General features: G+C 31.1%; 1 protein-coding gene across 1 annotated transcript; it reads left to right on the top strand.

Annotated features, from left to right (window-relative positions):
- Positions 1 to 433: 433 nt before the first annotated feature.
- On the top strand, positions 434 to 19,537 carry bark (C-type lectin domain-containing protein bark beetle). Its single transcript, XM_035871198.2, has 27 exons — positions 434 to 2,485; positions 6,528 to 6,697; positions 6,815 to 7,008; positions 7,459 to 7,633; positions 7,714 to 7,883; positions 8,297 to 8,535; positions 8,635 to 8,884; positions 8,991 to 9,376; positions 9,529 to 10,181; positions 10,284 to 10,737; positions 10,917 to 11,307; positions 11,373 to 11,803; positions 11,905 to 12,150; positions 12,241 to 13,181; positions 13,258 to 13,733; positions 13,837 to 14,033; positions 14,134 to 14,532; positions 14,606 to 14,883; positions 14,963 to 15,216; positions 15,318 to 15,529; positions 15,608 to 15,732; positions 15,818 to 16,048; positions 16,126 to 16,251; positions 16,374 to 16,632; positions 16,720 to 16,921; positions 17,008 to 17,255; positions 17,327 to 19,537. The coding sequence occupies exons 1-27, from the start codon at positions 2,126 to 2,128 to the stop codon at positions 18,122 to 18,124; spliced, it is 8,865 nt and encodes a 2,954-aa protein (XP_035727091.2). The 5' UTR covers positions 434 to 2,125; the 3' UTR covers positions 18,125 to 19,537.
- The last annotated feature ends 875 nt before the right edge of the window (positions 19,538 to 20,412 follow it).

Below are 20,412 nucleotides of genomic sequence, written 5' to 3'. Positions count from 1 at the left end.
TATGTCTTAGAGAGATAAATCATTATAATAGTATTATGCAATTGTTGGTCGAAGAAAGAATGAAAAAAGGAAAAAATGAAAAGATATAAATAAATAAAAGATCACATATAATCCTAAAGAAAAAAAATAATAATAATTCATCGAATATATTAATCCAAACAAACTCTTACAATTCTAACCTAATTTTCGCTATCAGTTAACTAATCATTAATAGTACGATGTTACTTTATAAATTCTCTTTTAATATCATTTGAATTTTCTAAAACGTTCGTTTTCCTTAAGAATATCCTTCGGAGAAGTCAAGAATGCCATGACGACGATCGAGTTGGATTAATGGTGTTGGTGGGGGGAATAAACTCACCTGTTTTACAACCTGTGTGACGTATGTGGTTGGGGGTCACGTGACAGGCGCGTTTACCTTCGAGTAGAATAGTAGGCGGTGTGTTGGTTGCGAGTAGTACCGATCCTCCGTTCGGTGACTCGTTCGGAGGTAGCCTCGTGAAATAGAGTGAAGTAACGAGAAGAGTTGAGAAGAGAAGAGAAAAGAAGAGAAGAAGAAGAAGAAGAAGAAGAAGAAGAAGAAGAAGAAGAAGAAGAAGGAGTTAGTAGTAGCGTCGAAGCGCTGCCAGTCGAGCGGTCAAACCGCACCCAATGTGACGCCACGCCAGGTGGCTATCGCGAACGTCCACCCTGGTCTTTTGGAAGAAAGAAAAAAAAAATCTTGTTTTTCTTCCTTCAAAATTTGATTCGAACAACGTTACCACATAAGGTCATAAAACTCTTCGATCGTTATTCTAAAGTGAGATAAATCTAAAACGATCGTCGTCGTTAAGGAGAACGCGAAAGACGCTAAAGACGACGCTATAGACGCTTTCTCTCTCTCTCTCTCTCTCTCTCGCTCTCTCTTTCTCTCTCTCTCTCTCTCTTTCATTTTTTCTTTGATTCTTTAAGAAGAAATACAAGTGGTGAATAGTAGAAAAGGAAAGGACAAGGACAATCCAATTGCTTAGCTCTTTTTTTACCTTTCTCTTTTTCTCCCCACTTTTATTCGCGTCATCTTACTCAAGGGAAGAAAAGTTAACGTTCGGATTTAAATGATCGCATATAAGTGTGTTGGTGATAATAGTGGTGATTTTAGTTAGTTGTGTATAGAGCGCATTTGCGCACATGGGATACCAAGTATCCTTTATTTCTTTTTATTTATTATTAATATTATTATTTATCTTTCATTCTTTTTCTTTTTCTTTTTTTTTTCTTTATAATCTTCTTTTTTCCGATATGTCGAAGAGGCATCGTAGATCCATGCTCGATCTTTCCATTCACGGTGGATCGAGAAAACACGTACGTCGTTAGACATTAAAATACTAGATTGCAAAGTGAGATTTTCTATGTTTTCGAGAAAAGAGCATCCGATCCGATCCTATCCGATCCGATCCGATCCATCATCCATCGAAGTAGAGTTCACGAAGTACGCCTGAGTTCACTCTGAAGCATAACGTAACTGTTCTCCGGAGGAGCGCTGTGCCTCGTTAAATTCTCTTTGATAACGATCTTCTCACGAAGCAGCTCGAACAAGAGAACTCGAAAGGTTTCCCTGAAGGACAAACAAACTAATGGGAGGGAAAGTATACTACCGTTCTAATCGTTATCCGAAAGGATAAAAAACGGAGTATTCGATTCATCGTAGATCGATATCAAACCAATTTCAAAGTATCATTTTAATCTTTGCATATTTCGGAAAGAGCCTAAACAAATCTCCCTCAATTTATGTATATCAATGATCTATAACGAATCAATTTCATTAAGTATCCTTAGATCTTTGAATATTCGAGGAAATTAGAACGATCGAGAAAAAGATATTTTTAATCTTATATCGTTCTTGATCTATACCGAACTAATTTCGAATAGTATATTTAGGTGTCCAAGTAAATTGGAAAAGAATAAGGAAAATAAAGAAATCAACGAAAAACTAATTAGATCTTTCTAAACTATACGATCGAAGAATTTGCCTGAAGAGAGTGTACCGTGATCGTTTCGTGATCGATGATTCATAGAGCGAAACTTCGACGTTTCATAAACGACTTATCCCGTAAAGGGAAAATAATTTTTCATCGGCATTAACGAAATGATTCCAACGAAGATGAATTTTCGTCTCTTATTGGTACTCTCAATCTCAATTTTTACTATCCTAGTAGATGGTCAATTACGTGAGAGTACCGAACAGAGTTCGATTTATTATACGGAACCGGCATTGATTAATTCATATAATAATACCAACAATGGGAATAATTACGATGGATTTACCGAATTACATGGTGTTAGAATCGTCAGAGGACAAAAAATACTGCAGAGAGTTAAGAATCCTTATTTAATCAGAGAGGATCTTTTCGTCGAACAAGATGGAGAATTATTTATTGAACCTGGAGTCGAAATACATTTTGGTCCTATGGTTGGAATTACCGTTCGTGGCATCATCACTGCAAAGGTATATTATAATAATCAAATATTCATGGAATTTTAACAATAGTTTCTTTTTCCATTGTCTAAATTATTATTCTCATAATTTATTGCGACAATGTATGTATTTGATCGTTCATCTTTCACAATCTTATGGATATATTATTTTACAATTTGTACCTTCAATACATTAATAAATACATATACTATATCAAAAAATTTTTTTGAAATATTTTTAAGTTAATTTCTTTTTTCTTTTTCATTTTCTTTTTTCTTTTTTTTTTTTCTTATTTATTCATTAATTAATTAATTCATTCATTTATTTATTTATTTTTGTTTCAAATTGTAAAACACTACTATCCAAACTTGTAAAAGTATTAATGCCCAATTACATGCTTAAAAAGTCTCGTAAAAGAAATGATTGATTTTTAAATTGATCCAAGAACTTTTAGCCCATTCTGTACATTATACGCGTAAACGTACGTTATGTGCCAATGTGAATGAATATGTGAGTCATCTTACTAGTGTAAGAATCCAACCGGGACTTTTATCATCGTTTTTAGTATACTCGAACACTCTAGTGTTCAATAATGATGAGTAGTTTCAATAATGATTCACACTGGTAATGATTTTGGTTCTTGGAAAATTTCACGAACACTTTTCTTTGTAGATTATTATTTGCACATTATTACAGTGAAGAAAGTAATAATAACAGGCTACGTACCATAGTAATATAGTGACACAGGAAAAGATCGTAAAATTTTTCTTTCTTCTTCGTCTCTATTTATTTTCTAATTTTCTTTCAAACAATAGTTACGACCTAATAAAACAATTTATTGGTCGAACCACCGCGCAAACGAATAATTACATCCGGTTAAAAATTTCTTCACTCATTTTGTTACATATCGTACGGAAAGAATAAAGTGTGACTTTTTTTAACTTCGATAAAGTGCATCTACAAAATTGATGAATTTCTTATCAATGGGGTTAATCTTGTCAACGAGATAATATCGAGAGTATTGATATAGAAAATCGATAGTTCGAATGAAATCAATCTATAAAAAGATATTGACTCCTTTCCTTTTTTTTTCTTTTTTTTATTATTATTATTTTTTTTTTTTATTATTATATATGAAATATTTTTTATTATTTCTTTTTATTGTTTGATATAAAATATATACAAGATGGTACAAAAAGTACGTCAGATGATATTTTAAAAGTCAATTATCTCCCTTTTCGAGACCTTTTAGGCTAATCTTTTTTTTATCGAATTGTATATATCTACAGAATTAATTGCAAGCCTAAATGGTCTCGAAAAAGAGTAATTTATTTTTAAAATCACCCTATGTATATATATATATATATCTTATTTTGTAAAAAATATTATCGAGATAATATCGAGACAATAAATAAATAAAATCGATAGCGAATGAAATAATTATCAGCAGAATATTGGTTTTAATTGATATTTTCTTTTTTTTTTTATTATTAGACCTTTTTTTTTCTTTTTTTTTCCGTAAAAAATATTTGCGATCATTGACCCGAAGATCAGACAGGATATACCAGTAATGTAATTCGATGAAGCCAGGTCCATTCTTAAATACACCTTTCCGGTGTAATAATCATAATCGCTTGTGTTCTGGAATATCATAGGATTGTTTCGACTTTCGTTACGCGCTACTTCTTCCTGTTGGTATCGCTACAGTTCCTCTCTCTCTCTCTCTTTCTTTTTCTCTTTCTGTTTGTCTGTCTGCCTAGTTGTCACTCTCTCTCTCTCTTTCTCTTTCCCTGTCTGTCTGTCTGTCTGTCTGTCTAGTTGTCATTCTCTTTCTCTCTCTCTTTCTCTTTCTATCTGTCTGTCTGTCTAGTTGTCTCTCTTTCTCTGTCTGTCTGTCTGTCTGTCTGTCTAGTTACCACTCTCTCTTTCTCTCTCTCTGTCTATCGACAAAAATGATTTTACAAGTGTTCGCAAGAACGGAAATGACGAAAAATAATTGTCGAATCGTTTTTTCTTTTCTATTCTTCTTCTTTTTTTTTTTCTCAATTACAATTTACAATGCAGTAAAATAGAATGTTAAAAGCGACAATTAACAATTGGAGAATGTTTGCAGAAAGAAATGATAACTTTTCGATGGAGTTAAAATCGATTATCTTGTTTCAATCGTTAAGAATAATTAAATGTTGTTGAAAAAAGAAAAAAAAGGAAAACAAAAAGGAAAAATATAAATTATAATAATAGGAAAAATTTATCATGAATATGTTACGGTGAGAGAATTAAAAAATTTATTATTGTTATTTATTAGCCACTAGAGATCGATGAAATTTAAATTGAAAAAGAATGTTGATTGAAAAGAAATATTTGTTATAAATATGATTTATAAATTCAATGGAAATTTATTATTTATTTATTAATAGATGAGAATAATAATTAAAAATATAATATCTAATTTAAAATATATATATCGAAAGATGGATTTGTTAAAAATATTATCTATAAAATTAATAAAGATTTATTATTATTTATTAGCCAGAAAACATAATGAAATTTAATATATAAAAAAAAGGTGTAAATTAAAATAAAGGCTAAATTTAAATAATAATATTGCATTAATTGTTATATATATACGTTACATTATACCGTTACGTTTTGTCTAGTTTTTCATGATTCCTTTCTCTATCTCTATCTCTATCTCTATCTCTCTTTCTCTTTCTCTTTCTCTATCATTCTCTCTCTTCCTCTCAATTCTCTTGTTAATTGTCATCCGGTAAAAATGACACGATGCGCTTAGAACGTGTTTGTCGAAGGTCGTCAAATTACCGGACATACCACGAATACGCGAATGAATGTATTACTACTATTCGTTAAATACAAAATTACGATTTTTATTATTCGGTGTAGTCATAAATGTTATTAACTTTTAATCGATCGTAACAAACGTGATACAACATAAGTATTTACACGTGAAAGGATCGAATTTGCTTCGTTTCGTTCTATCTGTTTATAATAACTACAATTCTAAACATTCATTGAATATACATTTGCAATGCTCTCGGATAAATATAAAACAGAATTATTAATTTTTTAAATATATAATGGTAGAATTAATTTACATATATAATTCATATTTTTCTGTTTTTTCTCTTTTTATTTTTTTATTCTTTTAATTTCACAAAATATTCGAAGGTTTTTATCATGGATTTTTATTATAAACATTCGATTTGATATATATATATATATATATATATATTTATATATATTTATATATATTTAGACTCGAATAGATTTTTGTAAGATACAAGTACGACAAAAGAAAGAACGCGTGGCTAATCACTTGATTAACTATGTGATGGGAAGAAACTCGGAGGCATGAATGAGTGAATCAGCTCGAAAAATATTGCCCTCGTACGTAGTGCGTTTCGGGTCATGGATCAACAGACGGTTCTTGTGTGCACGTTGTTAACCCTCGACCTCGGTAATCCTCTTATACTCGGGAACAGGGCAAGATCTTTGCCCATATTCCCTGAGGAAGCTAAAGATCTGTTTCTCGTTACTTTCGGAAGAAATCATAAAAAAGAAAACAGTTAAAATTAGTTTTCACTTTCCCATCGTTTATAGTTCCTTTATAAGCTTGACTATTCTCGCTTTCTTTTTTGATAGATCGAAAACACTTTCCTTTTTTAACGATTCTTAATTGAACGAAGAAATATATTTGCTTAATTTGGAATAAAAAAAAAAAAAGAAAAAAAAAGAGAAATATAACTCGATGAGAAATCCATTAGGATTAACTTCTGTGAACTTTTGTGAAATTTTATGAAAAAATGAATCTATGAAACAATCAAGTAAGCGATTTTTAATTCTTCCTATTATAAGGTTTAGTCTCTTATATCGTTGATTATTAGATCTAAAAAATTTTCATAGAAATAATTTTCGATTTTTTTCTATTACATGATTCAGCATCTACATTGTCAAATATTGGATCTATAAAACGAAGTAATATCTTTATCTGTTATGTTAAACGATTTATTTTCTAGATCGTATTTTATCTAGTAAATTATATAACGAATTTCAGGGAGAGTCAGAAGCCCCAATCGTATTTACTTCAGCGGAAAGGGGCATCGAATCGACACCTGTTGAATCGCCAGCTATCGTACGACTTGTTGATGGTCCATCACCATTGGAGGGAAGATTGCAATTATTTCACCGAGGTCAATGGCGTTCCGTTTGTACCAATTCTCGAAAGTACGTTTAATTTTGTTGAAAAGAAGAAAGTAAAAAAAAAAAAGAAAAAGAAAGAACAAACAATTTAATCATTTAATTTTCCCCATTGACATTCATTATGAATAATTAAATTTTTAGTTGGACTCGAGCAGATTTAGAAACAGCGTGTAGGCATCTTGGTTTTCAAGGTGGCCGATGGTGGTCCTGGATCGATCGTCAATGGCCAGCAAAACCACGTTTACTTTATGAACAACCACATTGTCGTGGAACCGAATCTTTATTGACGAATTGCGAGGGTTGGTCAGAGAGACAACTCGGTGGTGGAGTTTGTGGTAAATCATACGTTTCAAAATTTATATGTCTTTTAATTATATGTAAACAAACATTTTTGAAAAAAATTATTGATGGTCATACACATAATATATATATATATGTGTGTGTGTGTGTGTGTGTGTATGTTACATCGTATCATGTGTGTGTTACTTATATTTGTACTATTATTATAATAATAGTACAAGTACACACACATATATATAGAGAGAAAGTATTACAATAAATATATACTATAAATAAAGAATGCATAGTATATATACACAGTATTATAACTAATACGTAATATAAACATATATAATACATGTTTATTACAGTATTATATAATATAATACATATAATATATATTTATAACACATATATGATAATTTTACAAATAGTCAATAATATATATTTTATTATAAAATCAATTCAAATTATTTATCAACTTAAGAAATGCATTTAATTGTCAGATTATCATCCGGATCTTGGTTTATCTTGTTTACCACAACACGATGGATCCACTAAAGCTATTAAACATTGGCGTGGTATTAGATTCGAAGGAGCTCTTTATGATCGACCATTGATTCAAGAAAATACTTTATACGTAAGAAGATCTAAATCAATCCTACGACACGTTATTATCCGGTAAGTAAGATCGTTCTTTAATAAATTTTTCTTCCTCCTAGATCATATGTAATACATACTATGTCCTATTGTATTTCCAGTTACGCTGGTACTGGTAGAGATTATAACGTTACATCGGCATTAGAAGTTGATGGTGTCCCACCTCAAATGGAATCGATATCCGTTCTTAACTCTGCTTTCACGGGTATTAATGTCACTACACCTGAAGCTCCTGTTGTGTTAACTAATTGTACCGTGAAAAAAAATAAAGGTACATTTCTTTGATTTCTTTTTCTTTTTAACAAATTATTAAAATAAATCATTAATATTAATTATCAATATAAATTATATATTAACATACAATATATAAAGAATATATAAAGTTGTCTATAATTATTGATAAGAGATTTATAGATTTCCGTAGAATATAGATCTATAAATTTATAGAATTTATAGTATTCAGATACTATATAATATATAGTATATAATTAGTATAAAGATCTGTAAATCTATTGAATATAGATTTATGAAAGATAAAGTAGAAAAGAACGAACAATTTGAAAGTTCTTACAAACAGTAGAATGACATTAAAATAAATTAAATATTGTAAACTAAATTGTCGTAAGAATACTTTGCTTTTTAAGTTAAAAAAAAAAAAAGAACTTTTTTTTTTATCATACACAGGCTATGGAATTTACATAAATAGTTCGGACGGTATGGCACACATAGATGAATGTTCGATATTAGATAACGGAGCAGATGGGATAAAATATATTCACTATAACGAAAGAACGGAAGATAAGCTGGATAGAACAGGCATTTTTGATTTATGTACTTTTCCAAGTACAACCAGTCAAACTTTTCCAGTGACTATATCAATGGAGCAAAGTAAATATACGCCCAATACGAAACGTTGTCCGCAAGTAAGTATTCGTTGGAAAAAAAAAAAATAAATAAAAATGAAAGTTCTTACAACTAATAAAACCCAAGAATGTATTTTCTAACAAAATTTTATGATTCAGCACATTTTCACAAGGCCGGGTCACGTTTTGACTCTGCACTTTTTACAAATGAGAACGGACCGTAACGACAGTGCGGTTATTGAGGTTTACGATGGGATTAGTGGCACGGAAAATATGTTGGCCAGTGTTAAAATCAGAAATAATACATTGCCTCAAAGTGTCACGTCTACTAAACAAGATTTGTATATTAAATTTATTGCTCAGCCACGTACAAATACGATTGCTTTCGTCAGATTATCATCAGGATATAGTTAGTAAATTGTATTTCAAAAAAAAAAAAAAAAAAAAAAGAAAAAGAAATTAAGACAAATTACGAATATTGGAAAAAAGCGATCTATTTTTTTTCTATCTTTCAGAAAAAACATATGATCTCAACGTGACAGGTAGCACGATTGCAAGTAATAATGGTCGTGGTATAGTAGCAGAAAAATTAAGATCGGCTCTTCACATTCATGAAACGTCAGTATCTAGTAACGAACATGCCGCTGGTGTACATGTATTACATGGTACAGTGGATGTCAATGTAACAGACAGCCGAATTTCCTTTAATCAAGGAGACGGGATAAATATTACCGTTACCGGTGGAAACCGCAATGTATCACGAACAAGCATTTCTTCTAACAGTGGATATGGATTTGCCGTTTGGCTTAATGATAGTTCAAGCACGGAGTACGTCTATTTCAATCAAACGACTGTGGTTGAATATTCACAGATATTTCGTAACAAGGATATCGGTGTCTTGGTAATGAAAACAATTTCGAGCAAAATTATTTGAAGACCACAAAAGTTAATTATTCTTAACGAGATTTTATATATATATATATATTTTATATATTTTATATATTTTGTATATTTTGTATATTTTATATATATTTTTCTTTTTTTTCCGGATAGGTTGGTAATTCAACTGGAGATTCGTACGTTAATGTGACAGGAAATTCATTTAATACTAGCATCGATATAGCATTGCAAGTGGAATCTGGTTGGAAAGTAAACGAAGGAACGTTAAAGTTACAAATTGGTCATAATTCCTTTGTGCAGAATAAAAAATTAGGAATTAAATTGAGCCCGGCACTTAATTTAAATGCCTGCATCGAATACAATCAATTCAGGGAACATTCTAATGGTGGAATATTAATTAAAAATCCACTCTACGAAATTTTTAATATTCTACCAACAAACATCACTATCAGATACAATGAGTTCTATGGAAATCGTGGTACTTTCGTTGTTAGCGTCGGTCTTTCACCTTACAGCGACGTACAAAATTTATTATTTACAAAAAATTTCTTACGAGAGAATCGTGTAAGAGAATTATTTGATAATGGCAATGTTATAACGTCCAGGCTTGTTCCACGTTCTCGAGTAGCCGCTGTTGTTGTAGTTTCTTCGAGCAATGTGAAAATTTTTCGTAATATTTTACATAATCCTGAATCACCTTACGAGATCGGTTCGCATTTGGAAGATCAAAGTAAGATCATAAATTGTACATTCAATTGGCTTGGATTTACGGAAGAGAATAAAATATTCGAAAGGCTCTTTCATAGGTATTAAATATATCTTAAAAAATAATTTATGATAAATCTTTCTTTTTTGCGTTTTATCTAATTTCATGTTAAATTTTTATTTCTCTTTTTTTTTTTTTATAGAAAAGACAGATATACTCTTGCTAAGATCGAATATATTCCTTATCTACTTCATAGTAGTAATCCTGGTGCAAATACAATTATCTCGAATCCGATGTTCGTTCCAAGATTTGTAACACCGGATACAAATTTGGTCGGTGGTGAAGTTGACGGTCAAGAAGTATTAAAACCAGGAGAGTATATCGTAGAACGTGATATCAACGTAAGACCAGGTGGCAAATTGGTCCTACAATCTGGTGTTACTCTACGTTTTCCTCCAGCTGTAGGAATGATGGTAGCTGGTCAATTGGATGCACGTGGAAAACGGCCAAGTGATATTCGTTTTACTTTGAAGGAAGACATTTCTATGGAATCACAAAACTCTAGTATCTTGGAAGAGACACCTCAATCTTCTCCAATCGATTCTATACCAGTTAGATTGTTAGGAGGTAAAACGAATTTGGAAGGAAGATTACAGGTAAAAGACCTTATTATATTGTGGACGATTATCATCCATTGTTTGTGAAACATTATGTGCGAAAAAGAGTATAGTATAAAAATAGAATGAGTTTACAAGATCGTATCACGTGATAACAAGGAACCATTGTGTGTATGTGGGTCTATATATCTTTCTCTTTTTTTTTTTGTCTTTAAAAGGTGAGGATAGGCGAAAAATGGGGCACCGTTTGTAATTATGGATGGACAATTCTCGACGCATCCATTGTTTGTCATCAACTAGGCCTCACGCTTGATCCAGATAATTGGTTCATAGAACGTTCGCAAATTCCCAACGCAGGGATCAACGAGGACATTCTTCTTACGAACGTACGTTGTACCGAGGGCGATAATGATATTTCCAAATGTAGAGCAGAGACGGTAAACGATTTTGAGAATTCTTGTACACACGAGAATGACGTAGGTGTGAGATGTTCCGAACCAGCATGGGCTGGTTTAAGATTAGGTCCTTTGGCTCAGAGAAGCGATTTGCAATACGTAACTATTGAAAAGGCAGGACTGTTGGATTATACTACAAACTTGTTCAAATCAGGTGAAGTGTTTCATTGAAATTAATGTCGATTTTATCAAATAAATTAATGTAATTAATTATTCTAGCCTTACAAATTGATTTTGCGAGACATTCGTTGGAAGGTGTGAAAATTATTAACAATCTCCAAGATGGCTTGGGTATTTTGTATTCCGACATATATTCGGCTGATGCCGTAAATACAATTAGAAACAGTGAATTTTCTCAGAACGGTGGAAGCGGTATAAGTTTCAAGCAACTTGGCATGCGCGTGATCAATTCTAGAATAGAAAATAATAAAGTAGCAGGTATTAGACACAATCCTGCTTTATCTGCCGTTCAACAAAGAGAGTTGGCTGGATGGTTTGCCCGTTTATCGGAATATTCAACAGAATCCTCATACGATCCGATAATTATACCACAAGCTAACGCGAAAATTAATCTTGATAATTGGCAGACCAAATATATCATTACCGACAGAGTGAAAGGCGAATCATTGCATCAGTTTATCGAGATCACGGTAAATAAATATATACTTGTTGATCATTTATAAATACTGGAACACAAATTGACTAAGTACTCCTTTTTTTTTTTTTTATTTTTCTCTATGTATAATTACAGTGCACTCCTGGTTATGTCATTGGTATACAATTATTAAATCCAATAGAAAATCGTAGTACAGAAGAAATTATAATACACGATTCGCAGGATATTTATCAGAAAAGAAATATTTGGCACATGAAACGTAATCTAACAATTTTCCCAGTCGCCTCTAGTTCATTTTCTGTCATATTGGAATACAAGAGCGGTGAAAGTGCTCTTGGAGGTGCCGTTATAGTAATTTCATCATTATTAGCACCGGTTCAAGTATGTTTGTTACTTTCTATATTACAAAAAAAAAAAAAAAGAAATATTAGCTATTTAATCCCTTTATTTATATTAATTTATATTCTATAGAACACGAAAAATAAAGTAATCGGTGGCCCTATACCTTCGTTGATCGTATCTAAGACAAAAATCAAGGGTAACAAGAAAGGTGTATTAGCTTCTTATTACAATCGTTATATAGACGAAGTTGGTGATCATTTTCTACGAAAAGCCAACGAGACGATACAATTCATCGGTTGTGAAATTTCACACAATCAAGAAGAAGCGATTTATATTCATTCCCCTCATTGGAACATTTATGAGATTGATTTATCCGAGATAGCTATTCATTTGAACGATACCTTGATCACGGATAACGGAAAAGGAATATCACAGTTCAGTCGTGACGCAAGACACTCGAATAATCTCTTTCATTGGATAATGCAGGATAGTACGATCGAAAGAAATCGTGCTGGAGGTTTCGAAGTCACTTTGCCCGATGTCTGGCAATATAATGAAAATTTCACTCATAGTCTTTACTTTGATAACAATACTTGGCGTGACAATGATCAATTTAGCTTTGTGATCGATGGACACTTTGCCACGTTGAATGTATCACACAATCGTTGGGATGGAAATCGTTGTAAGAATGGCCTTATATCGATTCGTGGTATGGAGAAAAAAATAAAGATGAATAACAATAGAATAGAAGGTAACAACGGTGCCTACATGGTAGAGTTCAAGGCCAATAGTCAATCAGAAATTTTGGGTGACGTTACCGCACGTTTTTACTTCAATGAGATAAAAAGAAATCGACACGATAATTATGCACTGGGATCACGTAGATCTTACGATGGTCCTAGTTACGTTGTTGGCTTTCATGGTATACAAAAGGTTCGAGTCAATAGAAATCTTTTTGGGGATAATTCTATGGATTATGAACTTCTTGCTGGTATAAGAACCGCGAAGATTAATAATGAAGTTGATGTCTCCGAAAATTGGTGGGGTACTTCTGATGATGCCGTTATTAGGTAATCTATAGATCTCTACTATTAAAATTAATTCTCATATGATTATAATATATAATTAATTTATGATATATTACAGACGTAGGATCTTCGATTTCGACGATTGGAACAATCACGCTGTGGCCAATTATCGGCCTTATTTAATGAGCGATTCCTTAGACGCATCGATTTCGGCATCATGGCAAATCGGAGTGGAAGTTAATTTAGATAACTTGGGTGGTCGAATAATCGAAAGTTTAACATTGTATTCGAGAAAGGAACCATACGTGATTAAATCCGATCTAACCATAATGCCACAAGCTACGTTACATATTCATCCAGACGTGATCATGGAATTTTCACCTAACGTTGGTATTTTGGTACTTGGTACATTGAAAGCTGTCGGTATGCCTGGCCATGAAATCATTATGAGACCCATCAAACGTAATGCTACGGTTCCGTTATCAGTTATTCCAATATCAGCACCTGTTAGAATTCCTAACAAAATTGTTCCAATGTCCGACGATATGATTCGTTTGTGTAAAGATACTCGTTGTGCTTCTTCTGATAACGAAGGTACAAATTATATTTTTCTTTTTTTTTTCTTTTTTCCTTCTACAACAATAATATTTAAATACAAGATTATTCCTTTTGAGCTTATGAACTTGCTTTGTTTTAGGATTCCTAGAAGTTTTTAATAGAACGACATTACAATGGATTCCAATTTGTGACGAACGTTTCACTGAACGTAACGCACAAGTAGCTTGTCGACAACTCGGTTATGATTCTTTAAACGTATATGTATCTTATGATCGTAGATATGAATTACATCCTGGTTCATTGACACGTGTTTGGTCTTGGCCAGAACCATTACAAGTATTTATTATTCATTTTTAATTGAAAAAAATTTTGAAAAAAAAAAAAAAAGAAAAAGAAAAACAATGTGTTCTTCAATATTAACATTTTTCTTTCTTAGTGCTCTGGAAATGAAGAAAATCTTGAAGAATGTCAAATTCGATTGAACGGTCAATTTTTTGGACATCGACACGAATGCAATTGGGATGGACAATTTGTTTTTCTTCACTGTGGTAAAAGAAACATTGACGATGATTATGATTATTGGGCTGGAATACGAATAGCTAATAGCGAATTTGAACATCATTTATATGAACATCGCATTCATGATGTTGTAACTCATGAAACAATTAGAAGAGTTGAATCTGTATTGAAATATATCAATATCACCGGAGCTGGTATTTTGCATAATGAAAAATCTGCTGCTTTGCAATCGATCATGAAATCGCCTACGATCATGCACGTTAATATAGATCGTAGCGCTTATCATGGTATAAATGTTATATCACCGACTCATACAGTAAGTATCCTGTAGTAAAAATTTCTATCGATTGTATCCAAATGAATTTATATATTTATATGTATATTTCAAGGTCGATTTGTTATTTAATACTATTAAAAATGTTCTTGGAAATGGGATCAATGTACTTTCTTTAACGGGCGAGGGTCGTGAAGCCGATGAAAGTTCATTCACACCAATCAAGGATCTAAATGTTCCTTATCATTTGTTCAGTATGATTGATATTTGTGATACCGCAAAAGAAATAACTATCGAGGAACGTGTTATTATATATTACAGATACGATAATCATCCAGTGAATTGCGTTAAAATTTTCCGTAGTCCTTATAGAGCTAAACCATTTGGTTTCAGGTGAATTATAATATATAATTTCTTTTCGATATGGTTTAGATCAATGAAGGATACATTTGTAAATTATTATCTTTGACAGGCTTCTACAATTTAATCTTTTCAATTCCACCGGGAAACCAGGTCGAGCAGATGGTATCACTTTGTATGACGGAGACATTTACAACGTTACTGCTAAAGTAATAGGTCATCTTGAAGTTGATAGTCCATACGAGAAGAAATTGTTTAAAACTCGTGAACCAAGTCTCAGCGTAAGACTATTCGCAAATGGTGCAAGTAATATACATGGTTTTATTGCAGAGATTGTAACTCTTCCAATTTCTGCTATTGGCTTCAGTAAGTAAAAAAAAAAAAAAAGAGGAAAAGGAAATGATCAATTAATAAAATTATAATCAACTATATGAGATTAATTAACCATATTCAAAAATTTTGTTTAGATCGAGACGTACAACATAATATATCATATTCGGTTATTTCAAATTGTCGAGAAGGTGCTGTTAAATATGCAAGTGCTGGTGAAGTTAACGCAATAATGACGCTTGAACGTAATCAGTTTACAAATAATTGTGAAAAACTTTATGGTAACTTCTCAACTTGTAAATCAGCGATATGGTTGGACGTACAAAATACACAATCATTATATTTTAGAGTAAGTACTTATTATACGATTTGGATTATTATGTAATAACAAATAAGATTATATAATAAATATATTTTATATTCATAGAACAATTTGGTGCGTCAAAATCAAGGTGGACTCTCCATTCGAGCTGACTCAAGAGGATCTGCTACCTCTTTGAAAGGCTGGATTCATAATAATCTCTTTGCAGAGAATTTTAATAAACCTGCTTTGTGAGTAATATATATATATATATATATATATATATATATATATAAACATTATAAAAAAATAACAATTATTATAATTTTATACTAGATACGTTGAAGGTCGTCACAGTAGTCCTTATCAAGAGGTAACAATATACAGAAATTACTTCACGAAAAATAATGCTCCCTATTGTAACAATATCGTCTTGAAACAAGTGGTCAGTAATATGAGCTTAAATTATCTTCATGCTAATCTTGGCTTACATCTTCTTGAAATTTCGGGATTCGAACGTGTACGTTTACCGATATATCAAAGCACTTCTCATAATGGATTTTATAAGTGAGTAATCCAATAAACTATATAGTAGACAAATATTCTCTTACACATTGTCAATTCATAAATGAATTATTTTTTAGAAACTATGCTGTTGATCGAGAAGGACGTAGTACTATTATTGCTGGTACTCCAGGACAAAGATATGTTGATAACGTTTTCTTCAACCCTGATAACGATTATGAAATACTTACTATAAATAGATCACAGTAAGAATTGATAACATATTTATATATTATTATTATTATTATTATTATTATTATTATTATTATTATTTAAAAAAATAAATAATATTTTATATATTGTAATTATCTTTTTTTTTGTTTTTCAGAGAATTAGAAATGTGGAGATCTCATGTAGATGCCCGTTACAATTGGTGGAGTTACAACAAAACGTTGGCTGTAGCTGGAAGAATTCGAGATCGTGGTGATTCTCCGACATTGTTACAAGTTGATTATCAACCTTTTCATATGAACAATAAGTCCGTATTAACTGGCAAATGTCCACCTGCTTGGGATCTAGTTGGTGATACTTGTTACATTTATATCGGTGCACCTATGGACTTTTACAGTGCACGTGATTTTTGTCGGGTAAGTATTTTTACATAAATTTTAATTTTTATCTTATTAAAATCAAAATGTATTAGTTTAAATAGAAATGATTTTATTGATTTCTAGGGGGCAAATGCATCGATGCCTTTCATTATGGGTGATTATTTAGAACTTTGGAGATTTTTAAAAAAACAACAAGAATGTTTTGATTATTCTGAACGTGTTTGGGTTCAACAACTCGAACGTGTTGATCAATGTACTATTTTTACCTATCAAACCATTGAGGTTGATTATTGTAATCAACCTAATCCTTTTCTCTGTGAAATTGGTACGTATATAAAAAGTATTAATAATACTTTTCTGTTTTATAAAACAACTCGAATGATATTCAAAAGATTTATCAATGATTTATAGATCCTAAAGTTTACATCGATCCACTCTCATGGAGAAAGGATATCGTTGCTGTAGGAGTTTTGGGAGCTTTAGGTGTGGCATTGGCTTTGTTAACAGCTGCTATCGTATTATGGGTGTCTAAATCGAAAAAACGAAAACTCGAGCGATTAGAAAGACGAAATTCTATTCGTCAATCTTTACATTCTTTACGATCAGTTGGTTCAACGTCTGGATTCACAGAATTGGCTTATCGGCGAAAACCTATTGCAGTAAGTCAAATATAATAATAATTTTGTTTTTATCGTACAAAACATATAACATATTATATTTTATTTTATAGACAAAACAATCAACAGATACACTGAACTCCAAATCATTGGATTATAAAAGAATGCTCAACGGTGGTAGTATAGATTCTATGGACAAATCTCAATTGAATTCTTCCATGGAGGATAATCAAAGTTACGACGTATACGAGGCACATAATCCACGATATTCTCCAAGTACAAGTGATTTTAAAAATACCGTACAAACATATTCTACCGCACAAAGTACAGAAAATCCAGTATTCGATTTGACTTATCGTAACGAGGGCTTTCGAAATCATTCAACATTCACTTCAAGAAATAATAGTGACTGGCCATTGGATAATAGTACAACTGATGCTGCACCTGAAAGTAGTCAGACTGCTGATAATGTTAACGAAAGTTCCTATCTCAATAATGCCTCTACGTTGCCTTTACATTCGAGTTTAGGCTTGACAGATTCCATGAGTGAATTAAAGCGTGATATCGAACATACACCTGGCTACGGACAAGTGGATTATGATAAAATTCGTAATTACGATACAGCAACATTAACACCAAGTCAAGCATCCGAACCTGTTCCCGAATATCCATCTGACTTCAGTCCTCCTCTTCCACCTCATCCTTATCATTATGATCAAGAAAGTCGGCCAAGAAGCGAAGCTCTTCTCGAAACAAATTTAGATATCGGCGAGGAGAAACCTCTTCGTTCTAAGAGCGAAGTTTTATTAGAAACAAATCTCGATTCATTTTTAGTAAATGAACCAACTGAACTAACACAACTCTCAGCTGGTGCACGAAGCAAGAGTCAACCATTGGAAACAGCTATGTAAAAAAAAAAAAAAAGAACCCTAATCGAATCATCTATTCGCGAGAATTTACGCGAGAATATGAGACTGTACGAATTTTGTTACCTCGTTTAACTTACGAATAACATTATCATTAAAGCTTTCACATCGAACGAAAGCGTTTTATCAAACGTTGGTACTTGAGTAAAAAAAAAAACAAAAAAAAAAAAAAAAGAACAAAAAAAAATAGAAAGAGAAATAAGAAATCTTTTCGTGTGATCTTCCTCGAGTGAAAATACGGTGCAATATAACAGTTGCATTTTATAGATGATAATAATAATAATAATAATAATATTAATAATAGTAATAATATAATTATACAGAGATCTCAATACTCGAACGTCGTGTTGTACCATTGATCTTGATAATTCAGGATCTACGAACGATCGGATTTATATCGCACTAATACATATATTTGTGTATTGTGCATTATTACTTTCGCACAGTAATTCATTTTACTCCAAAGAAGACTTTTTACATTGTTAGCTGAACTTGAACTCTTATTCTCTCTCTATAAATTTATTATATCAAGCATAATTGTTGCTCTATAATATAATCGTGTAAGTTGAACAATGTTAATGATAATACAAGCGTTTTGTTTTATAATAATCATCGAATACACATAATTAATTTTGTAACGTTATTAATTATTTGAAATTATGTTTGATTATTTTTATTTACGTTTTAACCGAATGTCAAGAAGCTAGATTACAATTTGTATGTGACAACAAATACGTGACATTTTTTTTAAATCAAACGATCGATTTATATATTGATACCGTATATTAACGTTTATTAAAAGAAAAAAGAAAAAGAAGAAATTTATGTAAACCTACGATGATTTTAGTACTGCCAATCGTGCTTAAAAGAGTTCTACCTTTTCGATGGGTGTGAAACTCGCCTAAGTAGTCCAAATTGTGATACATTAACTCGAGCGAGTCTAAAGTAGTATACACTCTAGGTTTAATCATTAATTGTTAATTCATTCTTCGTTATATACATAAGCCAAGAAAATGATTCATTGAACGAGTCTATTATTAAGAAGGACTATATCCATTCGTTATAAAACTATGACTATTTTTAATGAACAAAACTGTTAGGATAAACTGAAAATAATCAAAATTTTATCGTTATAATAAATAAACTTGAAAGTTTTATTTTTTAATTTTATATATATATATGTATATGTATTATGTAGATACGTGTATGTGTTTATTTAAACTTACCCGAATGATTTATTCGATGTGGTCCTTCTTAAACGAAATGATAATCTCGTAAAAAAAAAAAAAAAAAAAAAAAAGATCGTAAATATTATAACTAAATAATCCGTCCGTTTGTTATAAGTTTATCTTGTATGTTAAAGCACAAATTTGAGCGAGAATTGTCTTTCTATGAGAGGCATTATACATATATATTATATATATATTATATATATATATATATATATATATATATATATATAAATAATTAAATATTATATATATAATTATAAGATAACAGATTAGTGTAATGAAGTTAAACTTCATTCATTTTTTTCTTTCATTTGTTTTTTTTTTTTACAATGAAACAGCGATATATCTATTATTATATTACTTCCACGAAACTTACCTTTTACCTCTATATTATATATGTATATGATCCGTATTAATTACATATATTTATATATCTATATATTTTTTTTCAATTCGTGGATTTTCACTATGCATGTGTATGCACGAAAGAAAAAAAAAACAAAAAACAAAAAAAAACAAAAATAAGGAAAAAAAATCGAGTGAATACAAACGAACGAATAATAAATAAATAAATAAATGAGATTTTTGAAATGAGAATTACAAAGATCTACGTATATAATTTCATTTCATCCTGTCAATGTGGTTTGTGGTATAACAAGAAAAAATCAAATGCTTTCAAAACAATATCGAATATATTAATATTAATATCGTCAATATAACATAATTATATAAATATCGAATTCAGGTTACTATTTTATCGTCGTCGTCCTGGCTGAGGCTGTAAACGAAGAAGGATAATTGGCGATGTACATTTAGATTTGACGAAATCGCAAATTATTTCATGTCGGTGATTACGAGAAAGTGGCCTAAGTAAAAATATCTTTAAATAAAATTTATTTATTGCGTAATTCGTATAATTGGATTATCGCCGTACGTATTAAGCAGTGAACGAATTTTTTTTTTTCTTATATTTTATACTTCGACCACGTTTTTATAATCACTGACTATATTTGTGTCTAGATGGTAGAGAATATGCACTAT

This window comes from Vespa mandarinia, chromosome 1, assembly GCF_050613455.1.
Source record: "Vespa mandarinia isolate Hongniang chromosome 1, ASM5061345v1, whole genome shotgun sequence".
Lineage (NCBI taxonomy): Eukaryota > Metazoa > Arthropoda > Insecta > Hymenoptera > Vespidae > Vespa > Vespa mandarinia.
This window is presented reverse-complemented; position numbering and strand designations above follow the sequence as displayed.